General features: G+C 44.9%; 2 protein-coding genes across 2 annotated transcripts; one reads left to right on the top strand and one right to left on the bottom strand.

The window, feature by feature from the left end:
- Nucleotides 1-2171: 2171 nt before the first annotated feature.
- Nucleotides 2172-7064, bottom strand: ALG2 (ALG2, alpha-1,3/1,6-mannosyltransferase). Its single transcript, XM_006863194.1, has 2 exons — nt 6717-7064; nt 2172-3074 (listed from the first exon to the last, which is right to left on the bottom strand). The coding sequence occupies exons 1-2, from the start codon at nt 7062-7064 to the stop codon at nt 2172-2174; spliced, it is 1251 nt and encodes a 416-aa protein (XP_006863256.1).
- A 339-nt stretch (nt 7065-7403) lies between these two features.
- Nucleotides 7404-20147, top strand: SEC61B (Sec61 beta subunit). The gene is made up of 5 exons (XM_006863195.1): nt 7404-7422; nt 7517-7527; nt 7712-7809; nt 15709-15810; nt 20014-20147. The coding sequence occupies exons 1-5, from the start codon at nt 7404-7406 to the stop codon at nt 20099-20101; spliced, it is 318 nt and encodes a 105-aa protein (XP_006863257.1). The 3' UTR covers nt 20102-20147.
- Nucleotides 20148-25286: the final 5139 nt, after the last annotated feature.

Raw genomic sequence — 25286 nt, forward strand, 5'->3', positions numbered from 1 at the left:
TTTCTGGACATGTGCAGATATGATCATCTGCTTCTGTTTTTTGGGCATATTCAGGAATTTTCTGTGGCCGTATCATACTTAGATGGGTGTGTATTTGGGTATTTTTTAATGCTTTTTGATTGCCTCTAAGTAGATGTGATCAGGAAATGGGCTTCCCTTTTCACTCCTCTTCTTGGGAAATTTCAAGATGCCACTGTTTCTCATTTTGACATAACTTAGGATTTAATTTTTGGCCTATTTCCATTTTAGTCTGCTTGTCCCACTCCACAATCCCTGTTCTGGTCTTTTTTCTAGTTATGAACAGTTCAGGGCCAGCTGTGGCCGTTTGGCTTTAAGTGGAAACTGTCTCTTTAAATTTTGAGGAGATCTGTGTGCATGCGTAGTAGAACACTCCGAGGGTGGGGCTGGGGTGTCCACTCACTCAGGCACCCCTATAGTTACCAGAATGGAGGTGTGCAGATAGCGAGGGACCAATGAACAGATACCAAAAAAATAACATGTCCACACCTGTATCTCTACAGTTCTGTCAGGCATCCATGGCTGTTCTGATCCTTCCCCCACTTGATCTCACCCAAGATGGTGGCTCTGGGAGCAGCTGAGGGTCTTTAATTCGAAAGCAATGGATTTCTTGCTTCTGCTACAAATTCCCCTACCTGTAAGCCTTCCAACCCTCTAAATATTCCTTTATACGTGGTTCATAGTTTTGGCACCATCCCCTGAGCCTGTTTGGTCTGGTATTGTGTTGTTGTCGGCAGAGCTCCTCACTGCACTGTTACCCGAGCCGCCATCTTGTTTGTTCTTCCCAACTGCTGTTTTGACATGAGGTAAACTGAAGAGCACAGAATTCTTCAGCGAAGAGTTAGAGATGAATGACAGCTTAGAGATGAGAATCACCACCTTCAGAAGTGTACAGACCTAGGTGGAGGATATAATGAGAATCAATAGCTTCACATTTTGATAGTTTGGCTTAATAAAGGTGTTGGATTCTGTAGTAATATTTTTAAACTTACTCTTCTACAAATTTAGCTTTAAAGGTATATTGAAAACTGCTGTGTGTTTATTATTTGTACTTAGTTTTTCAACCAAGTTTTTATCCATTTACTACGTGTCAGGCTAGTTGCTGGGGAGATACATGAATAAGACAGTGTTTGTTGGCAGCTTGGGCTGCTGGAGAGTTCACAGGTGAATAAGGAACTCATAGGCACTGCCAAGAAAGGGCTGCAGCAGACAGAAGGGAGGAGCTCTTCTGGTTTGAGAGGCAGGCAGAGGGTCAAGGACAGCTTCATTGCAATGGCGTTTGAAGGCCTTGAAGGATAAAAAGCATGGGTGTTCTACACTGAGTCAATAAGACATATTAACAGGGTACCATTAAGAAGCGTGCCTTGACCAGGAGGCACACTGCACACTTGCCAACAAGCCCTTTTCAGCCTGACACTATTTACTCTTGTTTTCTGACTTTAAGCTTGACTGTCATTCCTAATTCCAAAACAGATCATGGAGGCCCAAATCTGTAATTTTATTGTCTCTTCCTAGGTAAGAGACACATCTTTTATTAACATGTCTCAGGGTGCAAAAATTACAAAAAGTCATCCTTGAAAATAAATACAGAGCACTGTTGCTATGGATTCAGGCAAAGAGTACTACTGACAAAAATTTCTCAACAAAGGACAATGAACACTTAGGTTTCTGGAACGACAGAAATCCTACGCATTACACTGACGTCAAATTAAGTTTGATAATGATTCACAGACTATCAAAATCAATTAAGGCACAATGTAATTAAAAATATATAAGCAGCGCAATAGTAATCCAGTGGAAATACAGTTAAAGTATTCTACCTAGCATGGGGTTGTACACTGTACACTAGGAATAATTATAGAATAAAAGGTCTTTTTCCTTCTGAAAAAGTAGGCAGAGAGGTGTGGTGTATAGAAAGGTAGCTCAAATTTTTGTTTGGTTTTTAAAAATCTCTTCTGTAGATTACAGATTTTTCATTTCACGTCTACAAACCACAAAAATGCTATGAATGAATGCAGCATGTTGTTTGTTAAAATAGGGTTTTTGAAGACTGGCTGGTGGGTTTGAACCGCTGACCTTGTGGTTAGCAATCCAGTGGTTATCCTTCAGTGCCACATCAGGACTCCAGCATAAAGACCGTAAAAAGAACCTGGTTATCCCGACAGTTTGGTGACATACTGGTAAAGCTGTTCTGCAAATGCTTCTGAGGAAAACTTCTCCTGCACTCTAGCTCTTCCAGCCAGTCCCATTGTGGTTTTCAAGGAAGGATTGTAGATGAACTTTTCCATGGCTTTTGAGAAGTTCACCGGGTCAGGCTCACACAGAAACCCTGTGATGTTGTGCAGGATGGATTCCAGGGGCCCGCCTGAATTTGTAGCGATGACCGGGCACTTCATGTACATGGCCTCCAGGGGGACAATGCCAAAGTGCTCATTGCTTGGTGTGTAAAGCACACACGTACAGCTGTGGAGGAGGGAGATTTTCTGCTTGTCCGAGAAAGACCGCAGGAAGGTCAAGTGCTGGTCCAGGTCCAACCGCTGGGCCATGTTCTTCAGCTCCTGGTAGTGCTCCACATTCTCCAGGACTCTCGCATCATATCCTCCCGCCAGGATCAGATGGACCCTGCCCCAGTCCTGGGCTGTCAATCTTCCACGCAGCTCTACTAGTGCTTCCAGCGCCAAAGCCAGATTTTTCTTCCTTTCATACCTGTTTATGGAGAGAAATAGGAATTTTTTTCCTTCGGGGACTAGTTCATCAAGTTTTTCAGGAACAGCTGAGTCAAAACTGGTGACATTTAGAGAGGGGTAGAGCACATCGGGGTCGATGCCAGACAAGGTCTTAAACGTGTTTTTAAAAACATTAGCTGTAAACCGACTGTTGACTACAATGCAGTCAGCCATGCCAGTGGTGTATTCCTCTATCCAGTCGATCGGGGTTCTATACAGTCGTTTAAGGAAAGACTCGCGCTTGGTGAGCAGCAGATCCGGGAAATGACAGTAAAACAGGATCTTCTTACGCCGTCTGGCCAGTCTGAGCACTGGGATGCAAGCAGACACCTAGTCAAAGGAAAATGAACAGATTAAGTGACTTCAACCAAATACTATGTACAGCTACTGACCCTGGTGGCAAGTCTACAGGGTCCTCATGGATAGTGTGAGTTGGTTTTCTTGCCGGGAGCCAGCCCCAGCAAACTTATTTCAGGGTTTTTTCCGAAAGCGTGTGCGACGTCGGCGGATTACACGGAGTCTATGGGTTTTTTTTCTTACATACTTTAATATTACTACTTCTATATCTCTCTATCTCTACTTCTCTTAACATCTTATATACCGTTACAGAAACAAAAAACATTGTTTTCACAGCAATCAATGACATCAAGGTACAATCTAACTTGGGGCACATTCCTTATGGTTTACAATTTTTAAATTTACAACAGGAATGAGAAGTCACAGCAAAGACATTATCTCAAGGCATAAGAGACATTCAGGCGCCTTGGAACTTTTAGTGAAACATTTGTTCCTACATAAATCTGTTCTTTTCTCTGAGAAGCAAGTTAACCTTTACATGTTTCTTAACCTTTGTTAGTCAAATCTTAAGCCATCAAGCCTAATTGTCAGATGCAATTTACACTTCTTTAGCTTCCTCTTACAGAAACATCCTTTCTCAGGGAAGCTGAAGCTTATCAAGACAATTCCCCTATTTTACTGATCAGACTTCCTATTTATATAACTGTAGATTCTCACAACCCTTATCTATAGTCTAATTATATTTTTTGAAATTCTTGTACCCACAGCACTTATTTATGGTCTATTCACGTTTAGGATTCTTTATTGCCTTAAACTAAGGCTACAAGGAAGAATGTTTACAATCACTAAACCTAAGCTGGCAGTAATTCAATTGACAAGTCCTGTCTCCTAGCAGTCTTAAGAATATTGTTAATATAAGTATTAAAACTACCTATGATTACAAGTAGAATAAAATGTAGCTAATGTGTGGCTTCTAACTTTTAATGAGCATATACTAAAGTGTAGGAGAGTAAAAAATCTAAAGTAAAAGGGATACCAATAAAATCATGAATAACTCAGAGAATGATTCAACAAGAGAAAAATTCAACTAGGGGTCTGTGCATAAAAAATAATAAAACAACTCTTTGTGGCTCTGCCATCCAAAGAGAGAAAGAAAGAAAGAAAGAAAAAGAAAAGAAAAGAAAGTATTTCATTGTTGCTTTGCAAGGACAATGAATTCTTCATGCGCAGGCTCCCCCGTGTCTCATTTCTTTATTTCAATTCCTCGATTAATATGTCTCAATTTCTTCATTTTTATTCCTTAATTAATTATGGCCCTGGCCATTTTCTGTTTCCCTAGACTCTTTCCTGGCACTAGACATAATGTATAGAAGGTCAGTAGCCATTTATTGGATGTGTGCTAAGCATGCACTGTAGAAGTAACATGACAGAAGCTTCTGGAAGGCAAATTTGGCAGTAGCTTTCAGTCTTTATTGATCTAACAACTCCCTTTCTAGGCATTTACTCAAAGGCCATGCTTGCAAACTACCAGCTCTCTCCACTTCCCCCAAACCAAACAACAAACACAAAGATGTTCAGTAAAACACTGATCTGGCCACAAAAAATTAAGATGTTAGTATCCTTTAATAGAAAAATGTGTATGTTTTTGTGAAATCCAAACAAAAGTGGATTTTGCAGCCACTACAAAGAGAGAAATGAATCTCTAATCTTGATACATAAAAATGCCCCAAATACAAATTTTTGTGGAAATAAAGCAAACTACCCAACAGACCATCCAGCTGGTCTCCAACAGGCCTGGATCACTGTAACCCATAGAGTGTTCAGAAATACACTGCCTGGTCTGTCTGTCAATATTGTTAAGTGTTGACGAGTCAGTTCTGACTCACAGTGACCCTGTATAGGGCTGCCAAAGATTGGCTGGTGGGTTTGAACCACCAACACTGAGGCTGGCTGTTCTTGTTGTTAAGTGCTGTGGAGTTGGCTCCGACTCATACCAACCCTATATAGGGTTTCCGAGAGGTGGCTGCTGACTTTGCAGCCCAATGCTTACCTTACAGAGCTACACCAGGACTCCTTGAGGTTTGGCAGTTCAGTGTTTATCCTACAGCACTACACCAGGACTCCTTCCTTCCAATGTTATTAAATGCTGCTGAGTTGGTTCTGACTCATAATGACCCTGATAGGGCTCTGAGGAGTGGCTGGGGAACTTGAATTACCGACCTTGTGGCTAAAACCAACCTTATGATCCTGGGCTTATCTTACAATGCCACACCAAGCAGGGCTCCCTTTCTTCCAACAGATGTGTTAACCGCTCCATTACGGACATATAAGACATACGTGGTGTAGTGCTGTGGGTTAATGCGCCAGACTGCAAAGCCATTTGAACTGCAAGGTTGGCAGTTCAAGCTTACCAGCTGCTCCTTGGAAACCCTACAGGGTCGCTATGGGTCGGAACCGACTTGACGGCACTTCACAACAACAAGGTGCGCCTGACCCAAGCCATGGTATTTTCAATAACCTCATATACACACAAAAGCTGGACACTAAGGAAGACCGTAGAACAATTGATGCTTTTGAGCTATAATGTTGGCAGAGAATACTGAAAGTTCCATGGGCTGCTAAAAGAACCAACAGATCTTTGTTGAAGAAGTGCAGCCAGAGTGCTCCTTGGAGGCCAGGATGGCCAAACTTCATCTCTCATACTTGGACATATTGTCAGGAGGGGCCATTCACTGGAGAAGGATAGCATGTTTGGTAGGGTGGAGGGTCAGAGAAGAGGAAGACCCCCAACGAGATGGATTGGCAAAGTGGCAGCATCAATGGGCTCAAGCGTGGCAACAATTGTGAGGTTAGCCCAGGATCGGGCAGTGTTTCTTTCTGTTGTGTAGAAGGTCGCTATGAGTTGGTACCGACTTGATGGCACCTAACAACAACAACATGAGTCTTGGTGTGGCGCTGTGGGCTAATGCGTCAAGACTGCAAAGTCGTTTGAACTGCAAGGCCAGTGGTTCAAGCTCACCAGCTGCTCACTGGAAACCCTATACAGGGTGGCTATGGGTCGGAATTGACTCAATGGCACTTAACAACAACATATATATATACATATGCTGCTGTGGACATAGGCATTTCTAGATACAGAAGAAACAGTGGCTAATTTTGGGGAGTGGGATCAGTGGCTAATTTTGGGGAGTGGGATTAGGGTGGGACTTTGACATATTTTTACATACTACTTGAATTTTAATCATGAAAATTACATTTAAAATAAAATTTTTGGGGGGTGGTTCTAAGAAGCAAGTTATCTAGAACAGCTGGAGGGTAGATCCCTGTGTGCAGTATTTACCAAGGTACAGAAGTTGGACTTTTCTCTAAAGAGACCCAGTTAAAATGCAGATTTCGGAGACCCACGCTACAACTCCAGGATGAAAACTTCTGAGGGTGGGACCCTGGAATCTGCAGGGAGAGCTCACACTTAAAGTTGGACAACGTCGTCTCACCCCCACCTCATTTCTCCAGATAGACTCAGATCTTTCTGAACCTTAGACTGAGAAGAGTACTCAGGAGATCAAGCGGTGGTCTCCATAACGAGCAACGGGACGCCAGCAAGGGCCTTGGCGTGGCCGCACTGCACAACGGATAAAACAAGTCAGGCGCAGCGCAGCCCCGTGGACGTCTCACCTGGTCGCACACGACCACGTCGAACTCCACGCCGCTGAGCAGCAGCACGTAGAGAGCCAGGTAGACCATGCGCAGGTAGGCGCAGAGCGCGGTTCCGCGGCCGCCCCAGCCCAGGCTACGCGGCAGCCAGTCCCCGGCGCAGTGCACCGGTAGTTCGCGGCTCTCGGCGAAGCAGTGGCCGGGGTCGTAGTGCGTCGTCCAGATCTGCACGTCGCATCCGCGCGTCCGCAGCGCCAGCGCCGCATCTAGCACCAGCCGCTCGGCGCCACCTACGCCTAGGTCCGGGTGCAGAAAAAGCACAGAAGGACTGGGACCCGGGTCCCAATCATGACCTGAGTCCCCCGCCATCGCCAGGGAGTCGCGCCTGCGCCCAGCGCCCAGAGGGGGCTTCCCGGAGAGCTCCGCCTCCCGACTCCCAGCTGGCCACTGGGAGGCCGACCCCGCCCCCGTTCTGTGCACGTCAGTTAGGCCACATCAGCGCAAAGGTATAGGAGCCTATTAACTGCCGGATAAAACACCTCGCCTGACATCGGCTATATCTTCTCTTTGTAGATGTTGGACCCAATTAAGGATTATCTATAGGAAGGAGATGCGGGTCTATACTTTCTATACAGTAGCTGACCAAAACCCCCGGAGTGAAATATATACAGGCAATTAACAGGGGCAGCCTAGACGTCCCTGGAGTCAATGAGGCCCCTGCCAGCAGGTCTGGGGGCGGGGTCTGAGCCAGTCTCTCCAGCCGCGGGTATTTGGAGGGCTACTCAGCTTCCGGCCATCCGCTTCAGCTTGCTACCTTCTAGCTTCCAACATGGTATGGTGGCCTCAGCCTACCCTCCTTGAACCCTGCTTCCCCCAGGTCGCCTGACTTCTGCCTGTGTTGTGCTGTCTCCCCGTGTCTTCGCTCTCCCGATCCTTTGGCGCGGGTGCCGGTCTCGCTTGTCAGGGTCTGGGCTCGCGGCGTTGACCCGTCTGTCTCCTTGTCTCTTCCTCTGCAGCCTGGTCCAACCCCCAGTGGCACCAACGTGGGCTCCTCAGGGCGCTCGCCCAGCAAAGCGGTGGCCGCCCGGGCGGCGGGGTCCACCGTCCGACAGAGGTGAGGATCCATTGACCGGCTGGGTTGTGGGTTCGGAGAGGTGCGGCCAAGGAATTCAGTGGCCCTGGGTGGGTGATCTTGGGATAGGAAGATTTACAAGAGCAAAATGAACCTTATCTGACGTGGCTGTAGCGGGAATTACAGGAATTACAGATCTCCTACTATTGTGTCTCGAGAGCCTGGCAGCGTTGTCTTTGCGTTGTTCAGTTTCTGGTACCACTCTTAAAGGAGCGTTCACAGACTGGAATATGGTCAGCTGACTTCTGGGAACGCTGGTGTTACTGAATCTGAGCTTTATAGTCACATTTCGCTCTGGAGGTCCCATACACATGCAAAACATAACTTGTGTACTCAAAACTCAAGGCTACCTTTTTGCCCCCAAATGGCATCTCTACCATATGGCACTGCTGTCCACCTCTTTACTCAAGATAAAAACTTCTGTGTCATCTTGGATGTTTCTTCTGCCCTCTCTGCCCAGTCATTGACCAGACTTTAAAATCTGCAGAAAAGCCTTCTCATGTTTCTTTTCCTTCTCCATTTCCACCACCTCATGTTAGCCTTCAGTTTCTTTTATCTGGACTGTTGCATTTGATACTTCTCTGGGATCAGCACTGGAGTGCCAGCCACAAGGTTGGCATTCCAAACCCACTAGCCGCTCTTCGGAAATCCTATTCAGGGTCAGACTGGGTCAGAACGGACCCACTGTACAGCAACACCACAGCGTCTCCTTCCTAGGTCATTTCCATGGTCATCTGCCCTCCACTCTGACTCCTCATTCTTCTCCTTGAAGATCTGTAATTTCTTGTTGCTGAACTTTAAAGAATGGGTTATGAGGCTTTTGATGGTCTTTTCAGCCTAACCTTCTTCTTTCTTCTGTTATCCAGCAATGGTGTACTTATTGTTGTTGTTGTTGTTAAGTGCCGTCGAGTCAGTTCCGACCCATAGCGACCCTGTACAGGGTTTCCGAGGGTGTAAATCTTTACGGGAGTAGAAAGCCTCATCTTTCTCCCGCGGAGCGGCTGGTAGTTTCGAACCGCTGACCTTAAGGTTCGCAGCCCGATTCGTAACCACTACGCTACCAGAGCTCCTTCTGTTTCTGAATTTACTCTTTTGGAGGCTCTGAACTTTCTTCTTGACCCCTTTCCTCAGATTTCTATTCTCAAGACTGATCTCAGGAATGACTTCTTCTCAGAGCTCCCCCGACTCTGCAGACAGCAGTAGTTATTTAGCTTCTTTATCCCTGATTCCTATTACAAGGCTTAACACTCTGGTAGCGTAGTGGTTACGAATCGGGCTGCAAACCTTAAGGTCAGCGGTTCAAAACTACCAGCTGCTCCGCGGGAGAAAGATGAGGCTTTCTACTCCCGTAAAGATTTACACCCTCGGAAACCCTGTACAGGGTCGCTATGGGTCGGAACCGACTTGAAGGCACTTAACAACAACAACAACAACACAACAATAAATGATGACTAAAGGATGGGCCAAGCAGCCCTGTTATCCTGGGATTTTTGAGGGAACTAGTGGAATTTTTGCTGTCAGTTAATGCGCTATACTACCAAATCGGTTTGAACTGCAAGGCTGGTGGTTTCAAGCTCACTAGCCACTCCTTGGAAACCCTACACAGGTAGCTATGAGTTGGAACCGACTCAATGACACTTAACAACAGTGAGATTTTTATCAAGAAAAGACTAGGCAGAGTCCATGAACACTGTCTTTAAGGATATGAAGGATGGAACTTCTTTCTTAACTACAAAACCCCTGTCATCAAGTCAATTGTGACTTGTAATGACCTTGGTGTTGTTAAGTGCTGTCAAGTTGGTTCCGTCTCATAGCGACCTTGTGTAGAGTTTCCAAGGAGTAGCTGGTGGGTTTGAACTGCCGACCTGTGGTTTGTAGTCCAGTGCCGATCCTACAGTGCCATACCAGAAATCCATAAGTGACCCTGTAAGGAGAGTAGGGCTGCCCCAGATGGTTTCCAAGACTGTAAATCATAATGGAAACACACTGTCTCATCCTTTTTTTCACAGAGTGACTGGTGGGTTAGAACTGCTAACTTTTCAGTTAGCACCTGAGTGCATAATCACTGCACCACCAGGACTCACTTCTTCACTGCTGTAGGTAAATCTAAAATGATGCTTCGAAGTGAGATGAGAGCTATCTCAGCTGAGAGCGCAGACATTTCTATAGAGCCGTCGGCAGTGGTGAGATGACCTGGGTTTGTTGTTAGATATTTACAGCAAGGGGTCAGGTTGTGGTTAGGTTATATGGACTTGGAGTGCTGTCTATTCCTACCCTGGATCTCAGAGCTCCTTTGTGCTGGAAAGGATGTCGTATAGGGTCATTTCCTAGAAGAAATGGAACTGGTTAATGAACATTAGTGGTACTGTGGTAGGGAAATTTGGCCATCTGAAAAGAACAAATAGAGTTTTGCATATATTTATCAAGTGTCTCTGTGTGCCTTGCTTCTCCTTTAACACAAAGGAAAGCCAGAAGAAGAATATAAAGTAATATAGGTCCCACAAGTCCTGGTTTGTGACATGGTCCTGATCTACATCATTATCCTTAAACTGGGGAGACATCACAAGAGTGTGCGCTGACAATCACTCAGTGCTAAGCAGTGATTCAAATTCTAGGCATTAAGAAAATTCAGAGAAAGAAGAATGTAGCATGGATCAGAAGATTGATTTGTGGCACAAATCCTATGGTTACTTTTGTTTGAATATAAAAGGGAAGGACTGGGAGGTTGTTCTTTTTTCTTTTCTTTTAGCTGCAGAGGACAGATCGTTGTTGTTAAGTGCTGTCGAGTCTGTTCCGACCCATAGTGACTCTGTATAGGGTTTCTAGGGAGACGTTGGTGAGCTTGAACCGCTGACCTTGCAGTTCAAATGGCTTTGCAGTCTGGCGCCTTAACCCACAGTGCCACAAAAGGACAGATAGGCATATTTTATATAAGAAGAACCTAGATGACAGAATCACAAAGGGATGAGTGGCTCTTTCCTCCAACATATTATGTGGTAGATAAAGCGCCAGTTGTGTATCAGGAGTCCTGGTGTCGCACTGTAGGGTAAGCATTCGACTGTAAGGGCGGTTTGAACCACAGGGTCTGGGGTTCAAACTCAACAACTTGGAAGCCCTATAGGTAGTTGTTGCGGGTTGGAACCAACTTGAAGGCACTTTGCAACAACAACAGCAAAAACAATGTATGTCAGTAATGACCCCCAACAAAATGGATTGGTGTAGCAGCAGCAGCAATGGACTTAAGCTTCACAACGATTGTGAGGATGGCACAGGACGGGCAGGGTTTCCTTCTGGTGTGAATGTAGTCACTGTGAGTCAGAATGGACGAGTCCTGGTGTGGCACTGTGGGTTAATGCGCCAGACTGCAAAGCCGTTGGAACTGCAAGGTCAGCGGTTCAAGCTCATCAGCTGCTCCTTGGAAACCCTATACAAGGTCACTATGGGTCAGAATTGACTCGACGGCATTTGACAACAACACTGTATGAAGGAAACCTGGGGGAGCAGTGTTTAAAATACTTAATTGCTAACCATTAGGTCATTGGTTCAAACCCACAACTCACTCCATGGGAGAAAGATGGAAACAGTGTACTTCCATAAAACTTTGCAACTTTGAAACCCCTGTGGGAGAAGTTCTGGTCTGCCGTATAGGGTTGCAGTGAGTTGACAGTGCTGGGTTTCCAGATGGCAGGTGAGCGAGCATTCTACCGCTGAACCATCTGTGGGTCTGAACGATTATCCTCGGATGGAAGGTAGGGAAGTTGCGCTAAAGCTAATGGCAGAGATTAAAAATATTACCATTTCATCCTGAGTGTGAAAGTAAGAAAGCTAGGTTTTAGGATGTTAGCAAGGAAGGATTCAGTATGTAGGTGAAAAGTGAAGAAAGGAGGCAAATTACTTCATAAACCAAATGTGAGCATCAAAGACTAAGTAGAAAAGATCCACAGACTTCTCTGAGAGATGATGCAGAAATCCGTAGGGCTGGGGGGCTTTGTTGAATGATGTTGTTAAGTGCCATCAAGTCTGTTCTGACCTATAGCGACCCTGTACAGGGTTTCCAAGGCTGTAAATCTTTACAGGAGCAGAAAGCCTTGTCTTTTTCCCCGCAGTGCGGCTGGTAGTTTGAAACTGCTGACCTTAAGGTTCGCAGCTCGATTCGTAACCACTACGCTACCAGAGGTCCTTTGTTGAATGATAGTAAGTGACTTATTAAAGGTGATTTTAAGGTAGTCCTGTAATAGATAAGATTATAGGTAAGACATTCCAAGGTGCAGAAATATTAAATAACTGATACATTAGTGAAATGAACTTAAACGTTTAGGAACAGATGCAGATGTGGGTTTTGATGTCATCTTTTAGGATTCAGTATGTCTGAGGCCAGTATAACTTGGCGAGCCAGACCCTGGTTGTATATAGTGAGAGGACTTACTGTGTCCCCTTCTAGGAATGCTAACACTGTTCATAAATGTAATAAGTACTGTTGTCTAAGAATATATCCCTGCTTTATAAATCTGAGGTTAATAATGTTTTTATTAGGTTGTCTGCAGATCGGCATTGTTTTGTCTACACAGTGAGGTAGTAGAAGCAAAACCTTGGAGAGAAAATAGTTTGACCTTAAGGTCAGTCCAGGGTTGAAGTCCTATCTCTGCTTACTACGGTGTAAAATGAAGTCTCTACAAGTGAAAATGAAAAGGATAAAAGTACAATGTAGACTTTGAAGTGCCAAGCAGTGTTTGAGAGGATGAAGGGGAATCTGGGGTATTAAGATGGTTACCAAATAGTTATTAGGATCTTCTACATGCCGGTCCCTGTTCCAGTTTTGAGGCTCTATCTGAACAAAGTAGTCAGGGTTGTACTCAGGAACCTTACATGAGGGGACTTCCAAAAGTTTATGTAACCATTCCATCTCTCCATGAACTTTTTGAAGTTCCCATTCTATTCTAGTGTGAGAGACTATAAAAAAGGCAAAGAAATCATGTCATTTCAGGATTATCCAGAATAGCAGTGCTTGGTAGAGATAGAGTGTGAAGACAGAGTGAAGATGTGTTTTAAGAGAGCCTTTAGGTGACATTTGAGAGACCTGAAACGAGCAAGGAGCAATTCATACAAAGCTCTGGGGAGGGTTAGGCTTTCCACATGACTTGTAAAGACTGAGGTGGGAATGAACTTGACTTCTTGAAGGATTAGCTGGAAAGCCATCACATTAGAACAAAGCGTGTTAAGTGTTTATTATGAAAACCATATGTTAAGGCATAGGACGAGGGAAGCAATTACAAAATGGCCAGAAAGAAAATAGACTGCAGAAAGAAATTTCAGAGGTTAATGTAGGCTCTGCCAGCCTTTACTAGATTCCCAGTGGGGAATTGGAGGGATTTTGAGGACATTTTGGTATTTCTAGGTGCCCTGGTTTTCAAATCCTGTAATGTCTGTGCCAATGCAGATAAGAAATCTTAAAAGAGGCCAGACTTCGACTCTTCCAAGATGTCTATGATTTCCGGAGACTTTATAGACATGACCTGGAGTTGAGAGGTCATGGGGACAGTGGAAAGTTCTAGTGCATGGGTCCTAGTCCTGGTGCAGCTGACGGCGTCCCTTGTCCACGCTGGGTTTCTCTTCTCACTCAAGGTTTCAGCTGCCTCCCCTCCAGATTACATGGGGTATGTGTGTGTCACTTCCTCTAAGGGAAGGGTACTAGTTGTTCTGTAAATTTCTGTTCAGTTGTGTTTGCCATAACAAAATCCTTGTTAGTGTGATAGTCCTTAATCATCGCTTGACCTTGATGGTGGGAACGTGTTTACGAAGTGGTAGCATGAATCCTGGCTGGAACCAGGCCTCTACTCGTCCATCCCATCAGGCTGTAGGGGCGGACTTCCTGAGCTTGACCCTGATGGAGGGAACTTGTTTACAAAGTGGTAGCATGAACCCTGGCTGGAACCAGGCCTCTACTTGTTCATCCCATCAGGCTGTGGGGGTGGGCTCCCTGAGCTTGACCCTGATGAAAGGAATGTGTTTATGAAGTGGTAGCATGAACCCTGGCTGGAACCAGGCCTCTACTTGTTCATCCCATCAGGCTGTGGGGGTGGGCTCCCTGAGCTTGAGACCAGTGCTGCGTGCGTGTAGTTGCTGTTCAGTGCCATCGAGTCAGTTCTGACTCATAGCGAGCCCTGTATAGGGTTTCCCAGGAGCAGCTGGTGGGTTTGAATGGCCAGCCTTTTGGTCAGCAGTCCAGTACTTATTCGGTTAAAGGCCACGGTAGGGCTATTAAGTTTCCTGGGGCTGCCGTACCAAAGCACCAGAAAGTGGGTGGCTTTCCACATCAGAAACTGCTCTAATTTCTGGAGACGAGTAGTTCACATTCAGGTTGTTGACAGGGTTATACTGCCTCCCAAGGTTCTTATCCCGCAGCTTCTGGTGGTTGTTAAGTGCTCTTGAGTTGGTTCTGACTCATAGCGACACTGTGTAGGGTTTCCTAGCAGCTTTTAGTGGGTTTGAATTGCCGACTTTGTGGTTAGCAGTGCAGTGCTAATCTATAGCACCACACCAGGAATCCAACTTCTGTTAGCCCCAGGTGTTTATTGGTGTGTAAATGCATATTTGAGAGCACGGTGGCTCTATAGGATAAGCGCTGACTGTGAACCACAGCCCACCAACTGCTCCTTGGAAGAAAGATGAGGCTTTCTGCTCCCCCAAAGATTTATAGCCTTGGAGACTCTAAGGGTCACTGTGAGCCAGCACCGACTTGATGGCACTTAGCAACAAGTATCTTCACATGCTCCTTTGCACCTTTCTCTCTGTCTTCTCCTCTTTTATAAGGACACCACAAATGAGATTGTTGTTGTTAAGTGCTGTCGAGTTAATTCCGACTCCTAGTGACCCTACATTGGGTTTCTCAGGAGTGGCTGGTGGGTTTGAACCGCTGACCTTGCTTCATACCTACCTTGTGGTCCAGTGCTTATCCTACAGCACCACATCAGGCCTCCACAGAGAGGATTGCTGCTGCTGCTGGTGTACTATGGAGTTGGTTCCGACTCACAGCGACCCTGCGTAGGGTTTCTGAGGCTGAGCAGAGAGCCTCATCTTTCTCCCGCGGAACCGCTGCTGGTTTCGAACTGCTGTCCCTGGGGTTAGCAGCCCAATTCGTAAGCACTATGATTAGGTCCACCCTAATCCAGTGTGGAAACCAGCTGTCTGGAGAACTGTCACTGAGTGAATGAGGGGTTCTACAGAGGAGGGAAGGCTGCCCTGGGCCTCTCCTGGCCAGCAGCTAACTCTTCTGAGCTGAGTGTTGGTACTGTTTTCTGTTTCCTGCTTGTGTCACATGGCTCATGTCACAAGCCTTGCTCAGGCCCCGATTGGGGTTTCTGTCTGAGGTCCGTGAGCAGTATATCAAAATCGTAAAAACATTGCAAGGTACTGTTCGTAAAGTATGTGCTCCATTTTAAGACCTGGACACATTTGAAGCTTGCTGTAAGTAGTCACTTGTAAAGACTAGGTAATAAGATTTAGAGTATTTTTCAACAGAGGGTTATTATTGGCTTTTCAAAAACACGTATGACGAGAAACTGAAATTCCCTATCTAACTGCGGTGGCCTGGTGGCATGTGGCTGGGCCCTGGACTCACAAGTGGGCCCACTTCCCAGTTCAGCCTTAGACGCTTTGCTTCTGCTTTGGGAACCTTCTGTCCTCACTTGTAAGATGGCAGCAGTCACGTATAGCAGGGCTACCACAGGCATTAGCAGTTCACTGAGGTCACCGCACTCAGAGAGGTCCACAGGAAGGGACCTGGGGAGTCCCCACAGAGAGAAAAAGCTGCTTCCCTTAAAGTGTTTTAAGCAATGCAGTGGTCCCAGAAAAGGCAGTTTGTGACCTTGTTCTCTCTGACAGGAAAAATGCCAGCTGTGGTGCAAGAAGTGCTGGCCGCACAACCTCGGCGGGCACTGGTGGGATGTGGCGATTCTACACTGAAGACTCACCTGGCCTCAAAGTGTAAGTCATGGCAGCAGACTTGTGCTTCTCTCCTGATTGGGTAGCGGCTTGGCAGTGCTGTCTGTCTGTCTGTCTGTCTGCTGCCAGTGCTATTTGCTTTGATGAGATTTACAATTTGCATAGCTTCTTTTTTGCCAGGTGGGCTGGTCTTGGTTTGCCTCATGTATCAGCAGGTTAGACAGTCTAGACCCTGGAATGATATTTCTTCATGCATTGAGTGAGAACGAGGGCAGCTCTTCATGTAGCTATATCAAAATAAATGATGGGAACACAGAGAACTGGAGGGAAAACTGCTTAATTAGATGAAATTGCTCTTCATTTGGTGTTCTTGTCCCACATTGAGAAATGGAAGTAACCATTTGAATAGGAATTGGGTGATTTTTCAAAACATTTCTAGAGGCCCAAGTTGATAGGATTATAGCCTAATGGAAGTTTCTCTGTTAGGCTGTGTTACCAAAAGCTCCTTGGCCTCCTTGCTATCAGTGGGTGGTGAGTGAATCCCAGGGAGCAAACATCTCTTTTCAGATGCTTAGGCCTGGGAGAACTCACTGTTTTTGTTGTTAAGTGTCGTTGAGTTGATTCTGATCCATAACAACCCTATATAGGGTTTCCAAGGAGCAGCTGGTAAGCTTGAACCATCGGTTCAAACAACTTTGCAGTCTGACGCATTAGCCCACAGCGCCACACCAGGGAGCACACATTAGGCGATTGGAAATGGCCATCCTCGGACCCCTGTCCTCCAAACTGTGCCCACCTCCCCTCCAGACTTGCTGGTACCATGCGGCAGGTCTAATCCCACTGGGATCTGACTGGAGTAAGCTGTAGGACACCATGCTTACTGCTGTTTCTTGACTAAACCTCGTGGGTTTTGTAAAGAACGGGAGGAAAAGCAGCAGCTCTCATCTTCACTGCCTGGTACCCGGTGCCTTGCCGAGAGTGTTCAGGAGCTTTTCTCTTGTTTGATATGCCCCATAATCCTCAGAGATGTTGGGCCTTTTGCAGATGAAGGAGCTCAGATGAGAGAGGCACTGTGACAAAGACCGACCTACAAGTGAAACCAGACACTCTGACTGTCATTTCCATGCTCCTGTCATACTGCCTGTTTGCTAGAAAAAAAGACCAAATTAGAGTCATTTGGATTTTAAAAAAAAAATGTTTTATTGTGAATTATATGATAGTTTACATGAGAGAACTTTAGTTTTACATTCATTCCATTGTATATCATTTCATTGCCATGGTTCCAGTCCCCTTCATGCATCATCAACCAACCAAAGGGCATATCCTAGAAACCCGTCCCCCTCCCCCCCCAGTCTTCGGCCCACAGTCCCTCTCCCTCTCTGGATCCAAAGTCCCTAGCCGCTTCATCACTCCACGTCATGGTCTCTGTCTCCATCTCAGGGATCTCTGGTTCTCTGGGTAGGGTCCTACTCTTGGCTCTTCTCCGTTGATGGTCCTAGAGACCTCCGCTCCTAGACTGGAGAAATAATCGCTCCCTTCCTTGCTATGAAACATCTACCTTTGCACTTCCAACCCTCATAATCAGTCCTGATAACCATTATTCACTACAGTATCACGAGTTACCCATCTGTATTTCATTTCATCAGCTCCGCCTAGACAGATTGGATAGTACTCACTGGAGATTCTGCCTTCCTCCATGCCCCCTAGCTCTAGGTTCCCTCTTGAAAGCTTGTAAGCCAGTCACTTCCTTTGTAGTCCACCACCTCCCCATTTGGATGTCCAATGTCCAAGTTGCCCATCTCTGCCCACTCTGTGTGGAGGGGGTGGGAATGTTTCTTGCTGTAAGGATTTGTTCCTTCTTTGGTGTTGTTCCATAGGTATAGGTCAAGTTCATCAGATTGTATCAGCTCACTCTTTTTTTTTCCTCTTCTTTCTTCTGGTTGAGCTCCGATCATCTAGTCATCTGGTCCAGGTCATGTGGGTATTATCTGCAGGTGTGGGTGTCCTTGTCATTTGGGGTTTTAAGGTGACCAACAGTTTTGCTTGAGTTTCAGTTCTGGTTTATGAGGGCTTCCCTGAAATTCTGGAGATTTGTTTAGTGAGATAATGTATTCTAGGAAGTAATTGTTGGGGCTGGGGGCATGATGGTTGGCAGCATTCTGGCTGGCATGCTTTTGATCTTTGTTAAAAGTAATTTTTCTGAGTATTTCCTGGAGACATTTTGAAGCCCCTTGCTCGTCAGAGTACCCCAAGGGTACTTCTCCAGAATGGCATCAAAGCCTGTTCTCTTGGTTTTGTGCAGCCAGACCTGTTTGCTGCTGGAGTTTGCGCTCTCCCAGGAACTATTAGAGATGATTCCTTAAGGTGTCAGAAATCCCATTCTCATCACACCAGCAGCAGATGTTTTTGGTGAAAGGACGCAGCTGGACATTTTTGTACCACATCTTAAAATAGCTTAACCATGTTTTTGACTCTTCCTAGGAGCTTAGATTTTTGTTTTGTTTTGATTTCAGATGATATTAATAACAGTTGACTGAGTGTTTGCTACAAGCTACAAGTGTTATATTTGTACTAATTTATTTAATACCTCAACAACCCTGCAAGGTTGGTGCTATTGGTACTGTGATCGAGTCCACTTTATAGATGAGGAGACTGAGGCTTCGAGAAGATAAGTAACAGGGCCAAACTCACAGTTGCTAAGTGACAGTGGGCTTTCAGCCGCTTGCAATGTGGGACTGAGAGCTGCACGCTCAGCTAGTCTACTCTGATGGGTGCTGCTGTAGCCTGGCTGGAAAACGGGTGCAACGAGCAAGTGCGAGGAGCTCTGGGAGCGTAGTGGTCACGAGGTGTACTTTGTGGGAAACTACCAGTGCTTCCGCAGGAGGAAGATGAGGCTCTCTGCTCCTATAAAGATTTCCAGCCTCGGAAACGGTTTATAGGGTCGCTGTAAGTCAGAACCAACTCCACGGCACACCACCACCACCATGAGCTAAGCGCAGTCTCTTCCTAGGTCCATCTCAATTTGTTACTTCCTTAGTTGTATCAATTCTAGAAGAACAGAAGTGGAGTGTAGCAAGGACTTTGATCTGTACACGTCATTTATTGTCCACTAGTGGATTCTCTTACTCCTGGGGTTTCTTCTACTGCCTTGATGATTACAAAGAGTCTTTATTTGTGGTCTTTTCCATTGTCTGCTCCCAGTTGTTTTGAGGTGTCATGTTGAGACATCTTGAATTCTCCAAACCTGGTGTTGGCAGGAAGAGTACAAGATATGGATGGGTCTGTCAGATTTCACTAAGTTAGATATTCACAGGCTGTGTAAGATCAGTGGGTTCTCCTTTTATAAAGAATCCACATACTGGTTTAAAAACTTGAAAACTATTGGATTTAGAATGGGCTGATGAGTAAAACCAACTTCCTTCTATAAAAACTCATAATTAAACTTAATACATATTGCCTAGAATGTTTGCTTTTGAAGGTTAGAACCTTGAAGCAATGGAGTGATATCTATAAAATCAGAAAACTAGTTTGAATCTTTCTTGGCTGTCTTTTAGAAAGTAAAAATTTCTCTAAGCCTGTTTTCCTTATTTATAAAATGAGGTGAATAACATACCTACCTCATGTATTTGTTGTAGAGATCAAATGGGATCACATATTTGAAATCACTTGGTAAATTATAATGTGCCATTCCTCTTGGTATACCTAGAGTGCACCGTAGTTAGGCTGTGAAGATTGTTGTCTTTAAATGAATCTGAATTTGAAAACATTAGTTTGGTATTTGGATCATTTGCAATTAAAGACTTTGGGCAAATTTCCTTTTGCTTTTCTTATAGACAACACCAAGTATGTACATGTAGAGAGCGAGTTTACAGAGCCCTCATGTGCCCATTTGGTAGCTTCAGCAGCTAGCAACTCATGGCCTGTCGTGTTTCCTTACTACTCCCACCCACCCCTCACTGTTCCATCCTACTTTGAAGCAAATCCAAGACATCACATATTTTATCTGAATATATTTCAGTATGCTTCGCTAAAAGATAAGGACTCCTCTTTTCTAAATATAATCGTGATGCCAACAGCACTTCCTCAAAATATTCACATTAGCAATTTGGTTAATAGTTAAAAATGATGTGCATGATGTTCCTGCATGAATCTTACATGGTCTCCCGTCCTAGGTAATCAGTAGTATTGAAAATATAACAATATATTATTACTGAAAGTAAGTATTCCTTTTCTTCTTATTTCTAGTGGCCCTGTTCCAGTATTGGTTATGAGTCTTCTGTTCATCGCTTCTGTATTTATGTTGCACATTTGGGGCAAGTACACTCGTTCATAGATTCAGCTCCATCCATCTGTCTTTCATCTGAAGAAGAAGGAAAAAAACCAACGTATCTTGGACCAAAAGCATAGTGATTTTTTTTTTTTTTTATTGTTCACAAGAAAGAAATTTTCTGTAAACTTACTTTTTCTCACTTAATGAGAATTGACTTTGATGAATCCAATATTTTTTCCTTTGGCTAATAAACTTTCTAATTATTTTATCCCAAGTCTGATTACTGATGTCTCTTAGCACCCTTAGTCTCCCTGCCTTTAGAGTTATAAGTAAGCATGTAGAGCATACGTCTGGTGGAGACTGCTGTCTGTGTTGAATTGGCAGTTCCTTATATGACCTCATAGTTGTTCAAAACCAATATATTGTAATTGGCCTTGGCTTGTTTTCTTCTAGGTATTTTTGTCCTGGTGATTGTCACTTTGGGTATTTTGCAGTTCACAAGGAATATGTCTATAACTCCTTCAGGCAGATCTGTGTTCAGATGCAGCTGGTACCAGGAAAATAGTCAAAGAAATCAGAAATCAGAAATCTTGGATGAAATTTTTTTTTTTTTCCATTCTGTTCTTTGTCTCTAAAACCATAGATAATATTTTTTCCTCTTTGCTCTTCCAGTTCTTAATTCTGTGAACATAACCAGGGCCTTCCATCCGTTTGATACTGATTGGTAGACCCACATTTTTAAAGAATTCACTTGATAGAGTGGTGAGTAAAATTGTTTTCATTTTGTAAATTAAGGACTGTTCTAATCTGATTGAGATGCCAGCAATTCTGGCCACTTCTAAGTGGACACAAGCTAGCAAACATATGCTGAGTAGGAACTAAGTACTTAAATGAAACTAGGAAAATGGATTATAGGTGAAGTTTGACCTGAACCTTTTAAGTCATTGGAGAAAGACCATATTAGGGAAAGAGCCCAAAGTTCTAAGGTTTGTGGGATATAGAAGACTAACTAGGCTCTTGGCCCTGCTACTCCCCTGAACATGTTCCAGTAAAACTACATCAGTTCCTGGGAGAAGCGAAGTACGACTTCTCTTTTCACACCTGTGCTTGTCTAGACTCCTGTTTTTTCCCAGGTGCCAATGTCCCCATAGGAAGACTTGAAAACGATTCTGAAATCATGCAAATGCTGGCAGCAAGTTAAAATTGATGGAAATGTCTACAAAACTGGCTGCTTCCAACAGAAAATACCACCGGGTATGCAATGCTCTTACATGCATCTGCTTCCCTGTGGAGCACCAGAGCTGCATTGCTTCTCAAATTCTGGAGGTGGAGGCTTCAGGCAGGACCCACTTTGTTTGGCTCTTTGGGTGCACGATTAGGTCTTGCAAACTTACTGTACTGACTTTACCCCATCTTTCAGACTTGGAGTTATTCCTGATAAAATCAGTTAGATCCGGGTTCAGCTATCCGCCCTGCGACTTACCTGTTGTGAGATCTTGGGCAGCTAGCTTCCCTTCTCTGGTCTCTTATTTTTTATGTGCAAATGAGTATGACAGTTGCTGCCAACTGGGAGGATTATGTGAGAAGAGAAAGGCAAGAATTTTTTGTTAATTAGGGGTCAAGTACTCATTCTTGTCCTGGTGTGGGGCTGTGGGCTAATGCTTCAGCTGCTCCTTGGAAACCCTAGACAGGGTCTTTATGGGTCTGAATCAACTGGACTGCACTTAACAACAACAACAACAACTCATTCTTAATTTTAGAGACAGAGCTATTTATGTAATCAATAGTGTAGGGTGGAATTTACTATTTGCTCCATTTCACACAGGAGGAAGTGGACATTGAAGTCGCTCAACTTTTAAGTGGAAGAGCTGGAATTTACTTCCGGATCTGTGGATTTCTTACTTTGTTGTTAAGTGCTGTTGAGTTGGTTCTGACTCATAGTGACCCTGTGTAGGGTTTTCTAGGAGCAGCTGGTGAGTTCGAACCACCAGCCTCAAACCATCCTTGTAGTCTAGTGCTTACCGTACAGCCCCACACCAGGTTTACCTATTAAAGTCACATAAATGAACATTGACTTTTGGGGCTAGGGGTAAGGTAAGGGAGAGTGTCACAACAATATTTTAAAATATAATTCCAAGAAAGTGCCTGTGGCTTTAGAAAAGATGGGCAAACCCCACCTTTATGACTAACTTTGCAGCTGGAAGTGGATCCAGGCCTCACTTTCCCATATTTCCATTTCTTGTCACCAACCATAGGCTGAGTCTTCACAACTTCCAGGAATCAGCTCTTCAGGTCAGGTGGCCTCTTGCTCTGTCTAGTCCACTGAACTAGGTCATGAGCTGGAAGGATTCGGTCCTTCACCTACTGCCCATGTGGTCTGTATAGTCCACATATCCTTAATAGAACCTATGCAAATCGACTCTACTGTCAGCTCCCATGGTCCATTGCCACTGGGATTTGTTAACATCTCACAAAACACATGAAGACTATATACCTAAGGGCTACTCATTTGTTAGAACTAGAAAGGATCCCGGTGTAGAGAAGAATGGGGTGAGGTTTGGGAGAGTTCCTGGCAGGAGGCCTTGATTGTCCCCAGGGACGCACCACACCCACTCTGAGGGAGTTGACTAGCTTCAGTCTGCACTGTTACGCACACGGCGTGGCTATGATTTCAGGCTTCCACGCAGGATTTTAGAAATGATCTGGGACTGGGGGTGTGGTGGGGGGAGGGGGTGTGGGGGTGTTGGTGGTGTGTGTGGGTCTGACTCATAGAAACCCTGTTTGGGGTTTCCAAGGGTATAAATCTTTAAAGGAGCAGAAAGCCTCATCTCTCTCTCTCTCTTGAGCAACTGGTGGGCTTGAACTGCCAACTTTGTGGCTAGCAGTCCATTGCTTATCCTACAGAGCCGCAGTGCTGACTGGGTACAACTATGCAAATGTGAAGTGTTTGTCACCAAAGAGTGGTCAGCTTACTAACAATGTAAATAAACTGAACAGGCACTCCTGTGGGCGTGCACCCATGTAAATAAGGTGTTTGGAAACCTAATATGGAGATTGGTCAGTTTTTCTTCTTGCTGGGCTTCAAATCAGCCACCCAAGATGTGGGAAGGTAGGGTCTCACTGCCATCAAGAATGAAGAACCAGGAGTGGTGTGCAGGTCCTCTGGACATGGGATCCCTGTGCTGAGAAGCTCCTTGGTCCAGGAGACAGCTGTGACACCAGAGGTGGTAAGAGGCAGTGAGAAGTCTTGTCAGAGAAATGGTGTCAGCAGAAGCCCCAGCCTGTAGAGCGGGAACCAGAATGCCTGAGGCAGGAGACTCTGTTGGGAGTGGGGTGTCTCTGTGTGACCCCGACTAGAGCTGAGTGCCTTTGGCCCAGTGCTTACTCAAAAATTGAGGTGCCTCTGGGCACTTAATTGGCAGAACTCAAAGAGCTTTGTAATATTTGCCCGAGAGGGCAGAGGCCAGGCTGAGCGAGGGTCTGAGGACCAGAGATGCCTGAGAAGAGGCTACCCTGATGGAAGAACTGTATTCTGAGTGTTCATGAACTTGAGTTATAACTGGTTACGTCAGAGTCCTGGTGTGGCACTGTAGCATGGCACTGTAGGATAAAAACTGGATCTCAAGGTTAGTTTGAATGGCAAAGTTGGCGGTTCAAACTCACCAGCCACTCCTTGGAAACCCTATACAGGTTTACTATGAGTCAGAGCCAACTCAGCAGTACCGTTATAACGTCTTCCCTAATAAACCCTATCTATCATTGTGAGTATTGTCTATGAATTCTATGGGGTTATTGAAACAGCTTATGAAACCTAGCAGAAAAGTCGAAAGTGCTGTGGGAGGGATGATTGGTATCAGAATTGTGAAAAAACAAGTTGGAGGGTGGAAGCATGGTTTGTCCCACCTCATAGGAATTAGCTCTGAGGGACTGATGCAGATAAGGATTCTTTCTCTCCCTCATGAAGCTAGGACGTCAGATGCTGCCTCCATGCCATTTTTATATGAGCCAACAATACAGTAAGATTGACCAAGTAGGGTTAATGTTTGAGTAAAGACTAAATTGTTTAATTACAGTTGTTCTGGCAACTGAGTTTCTTTCTCATGCTGAAGACTTTGAAATGAGGTAAAAATACATGCCAATGAATTAAGTAGTAATCAAAGGCCTAGATTACTTAATTTTGAGGAAAGGTCTAGAAGTTTGTGCCTTTGACAGCAAATGAGAACATGAGAGGAAGAAGTTGAATTAGTCATCGTTGTTAAGTGCTGTCACTAGGTTCTGACTCAGTGACTCTGTATAGGGTTTTTGAGGAGCACCTGGTGAGCTTGAACTGCTATCCTTGAGGTTCAAACCAACCTTGTGGCCCAGTGCATTATCATGCAGTGCCACATCAGCACTCCTAAATTAGGCGTTGTTGTTAAGTGCCATTGGTTCAGACCCACAGTGAACCTGTATAGAGTTTACAAGGAGTGGCTGGTGAGCTTGAACCACCAACTTTGTGGTTCCAACAGACACTGCAGTCGAGCACATTAGTCCACAGTGCCACACCATGACTCCAAATTAGGCATAAAAGGTTAAATTGGTGCTGCAAACTTGCTTGTTCTTCCATTGACTTTGATCAAAGGCAGTGGAAATAAATCATGAAGTTGATGCCCATATAGCATGGCCAATTTGACGCCATAGTGTACCAAACCAAAACGATTGCCATCGAGTCGATTCTGACTCATAGTGAGCTCATAGGCCGAGTAGAACATAGTGTTCCCAATGGTACAATCATTATGGAAGCAGACTGCCTGCCACTTCTTTGCCCCGCAGAGCAGCTGCTGGGTTCAAACCGCAGACCTTTTGGTTAGCAGCAAAGCTTATAAGCACTTTGCCACCTTTATTATCGGCAACTCAGTAGAACAGCTGCTGGTTTTAAAAAAGACAAAACCGGAAGCAGCTCATTCTCCTAGTCCCTGTCTAAATTGGTTTGTATTCTAGAATGTAGAGCAGCTTGACCCTCAGATTAGTGATTCTCAACTTCAGTGTGCTCCAGAATCACCTGGAGGGTATCTGTTGTCGTTTCATAGCAAACTTGGACAGCACTAGACTGAGGTGGTGTGGTGCTGCCGGTGAGTGCGCTGGACTGCAAGGTCGGTTTGAACCTCAAGGGCATGGTTTAAGCTCACCAGCTGCTCCTTGGAAACACTATACAGGATCATTATGAGACAGAACCTACTCGACGGCACTTAACAACAAGACTAAAGTT

This window comes from Chrysochloris asiatica, unplaced genomic scaffold, assembly GCF_000296735.1.
Source record: "Chrysochloris asiatica unplaced genomic scaffold, ChrAsi1.0 scaffold00053, whole genome shotgun sequence".
NCBI lineage: Eukaryota > Metazoa > Chordata > Mammalia > Afrosoricida > Chrysochloridae > Chrysochloris > Chrysochloris asiatica.

Excerpts from the sequence above, each read along its gene's own strand:
- ALG2 (XM_006863194.1), bottom strand. The coding sequence starts at position 7,064 with ATGGCGGGGGACTCAGGTCATGATTGGGACCCGGGTCCCAGTCCTTCT. Across the intron at positions 3,075-6,716 it reads ACGTGGTCGTGTGCGACCAG|GTGTCTGCTTGCATCCCAGT; the intron begins GTGAGACGTCCA and ends TCCTTTGACTAG.
- SEC61B (XM_006863195.1), top strand. Across the intron at positions 7,810-15,708 it reads GGGTCCACCGTCCGACAGAG|GAAAAATGCCAGCTGTGGTG; the intron begins GTGAGGATCCAT and ends TCTCTCTGACAG. Across the intron at positions 15,811-20,013 it reads GACTCACCTGGCCTCAAAGT|TGGCCCTGTTCCAGTATTGG; the intron begins GTAAGTCATGGC and ends TCTTATTTCTAG.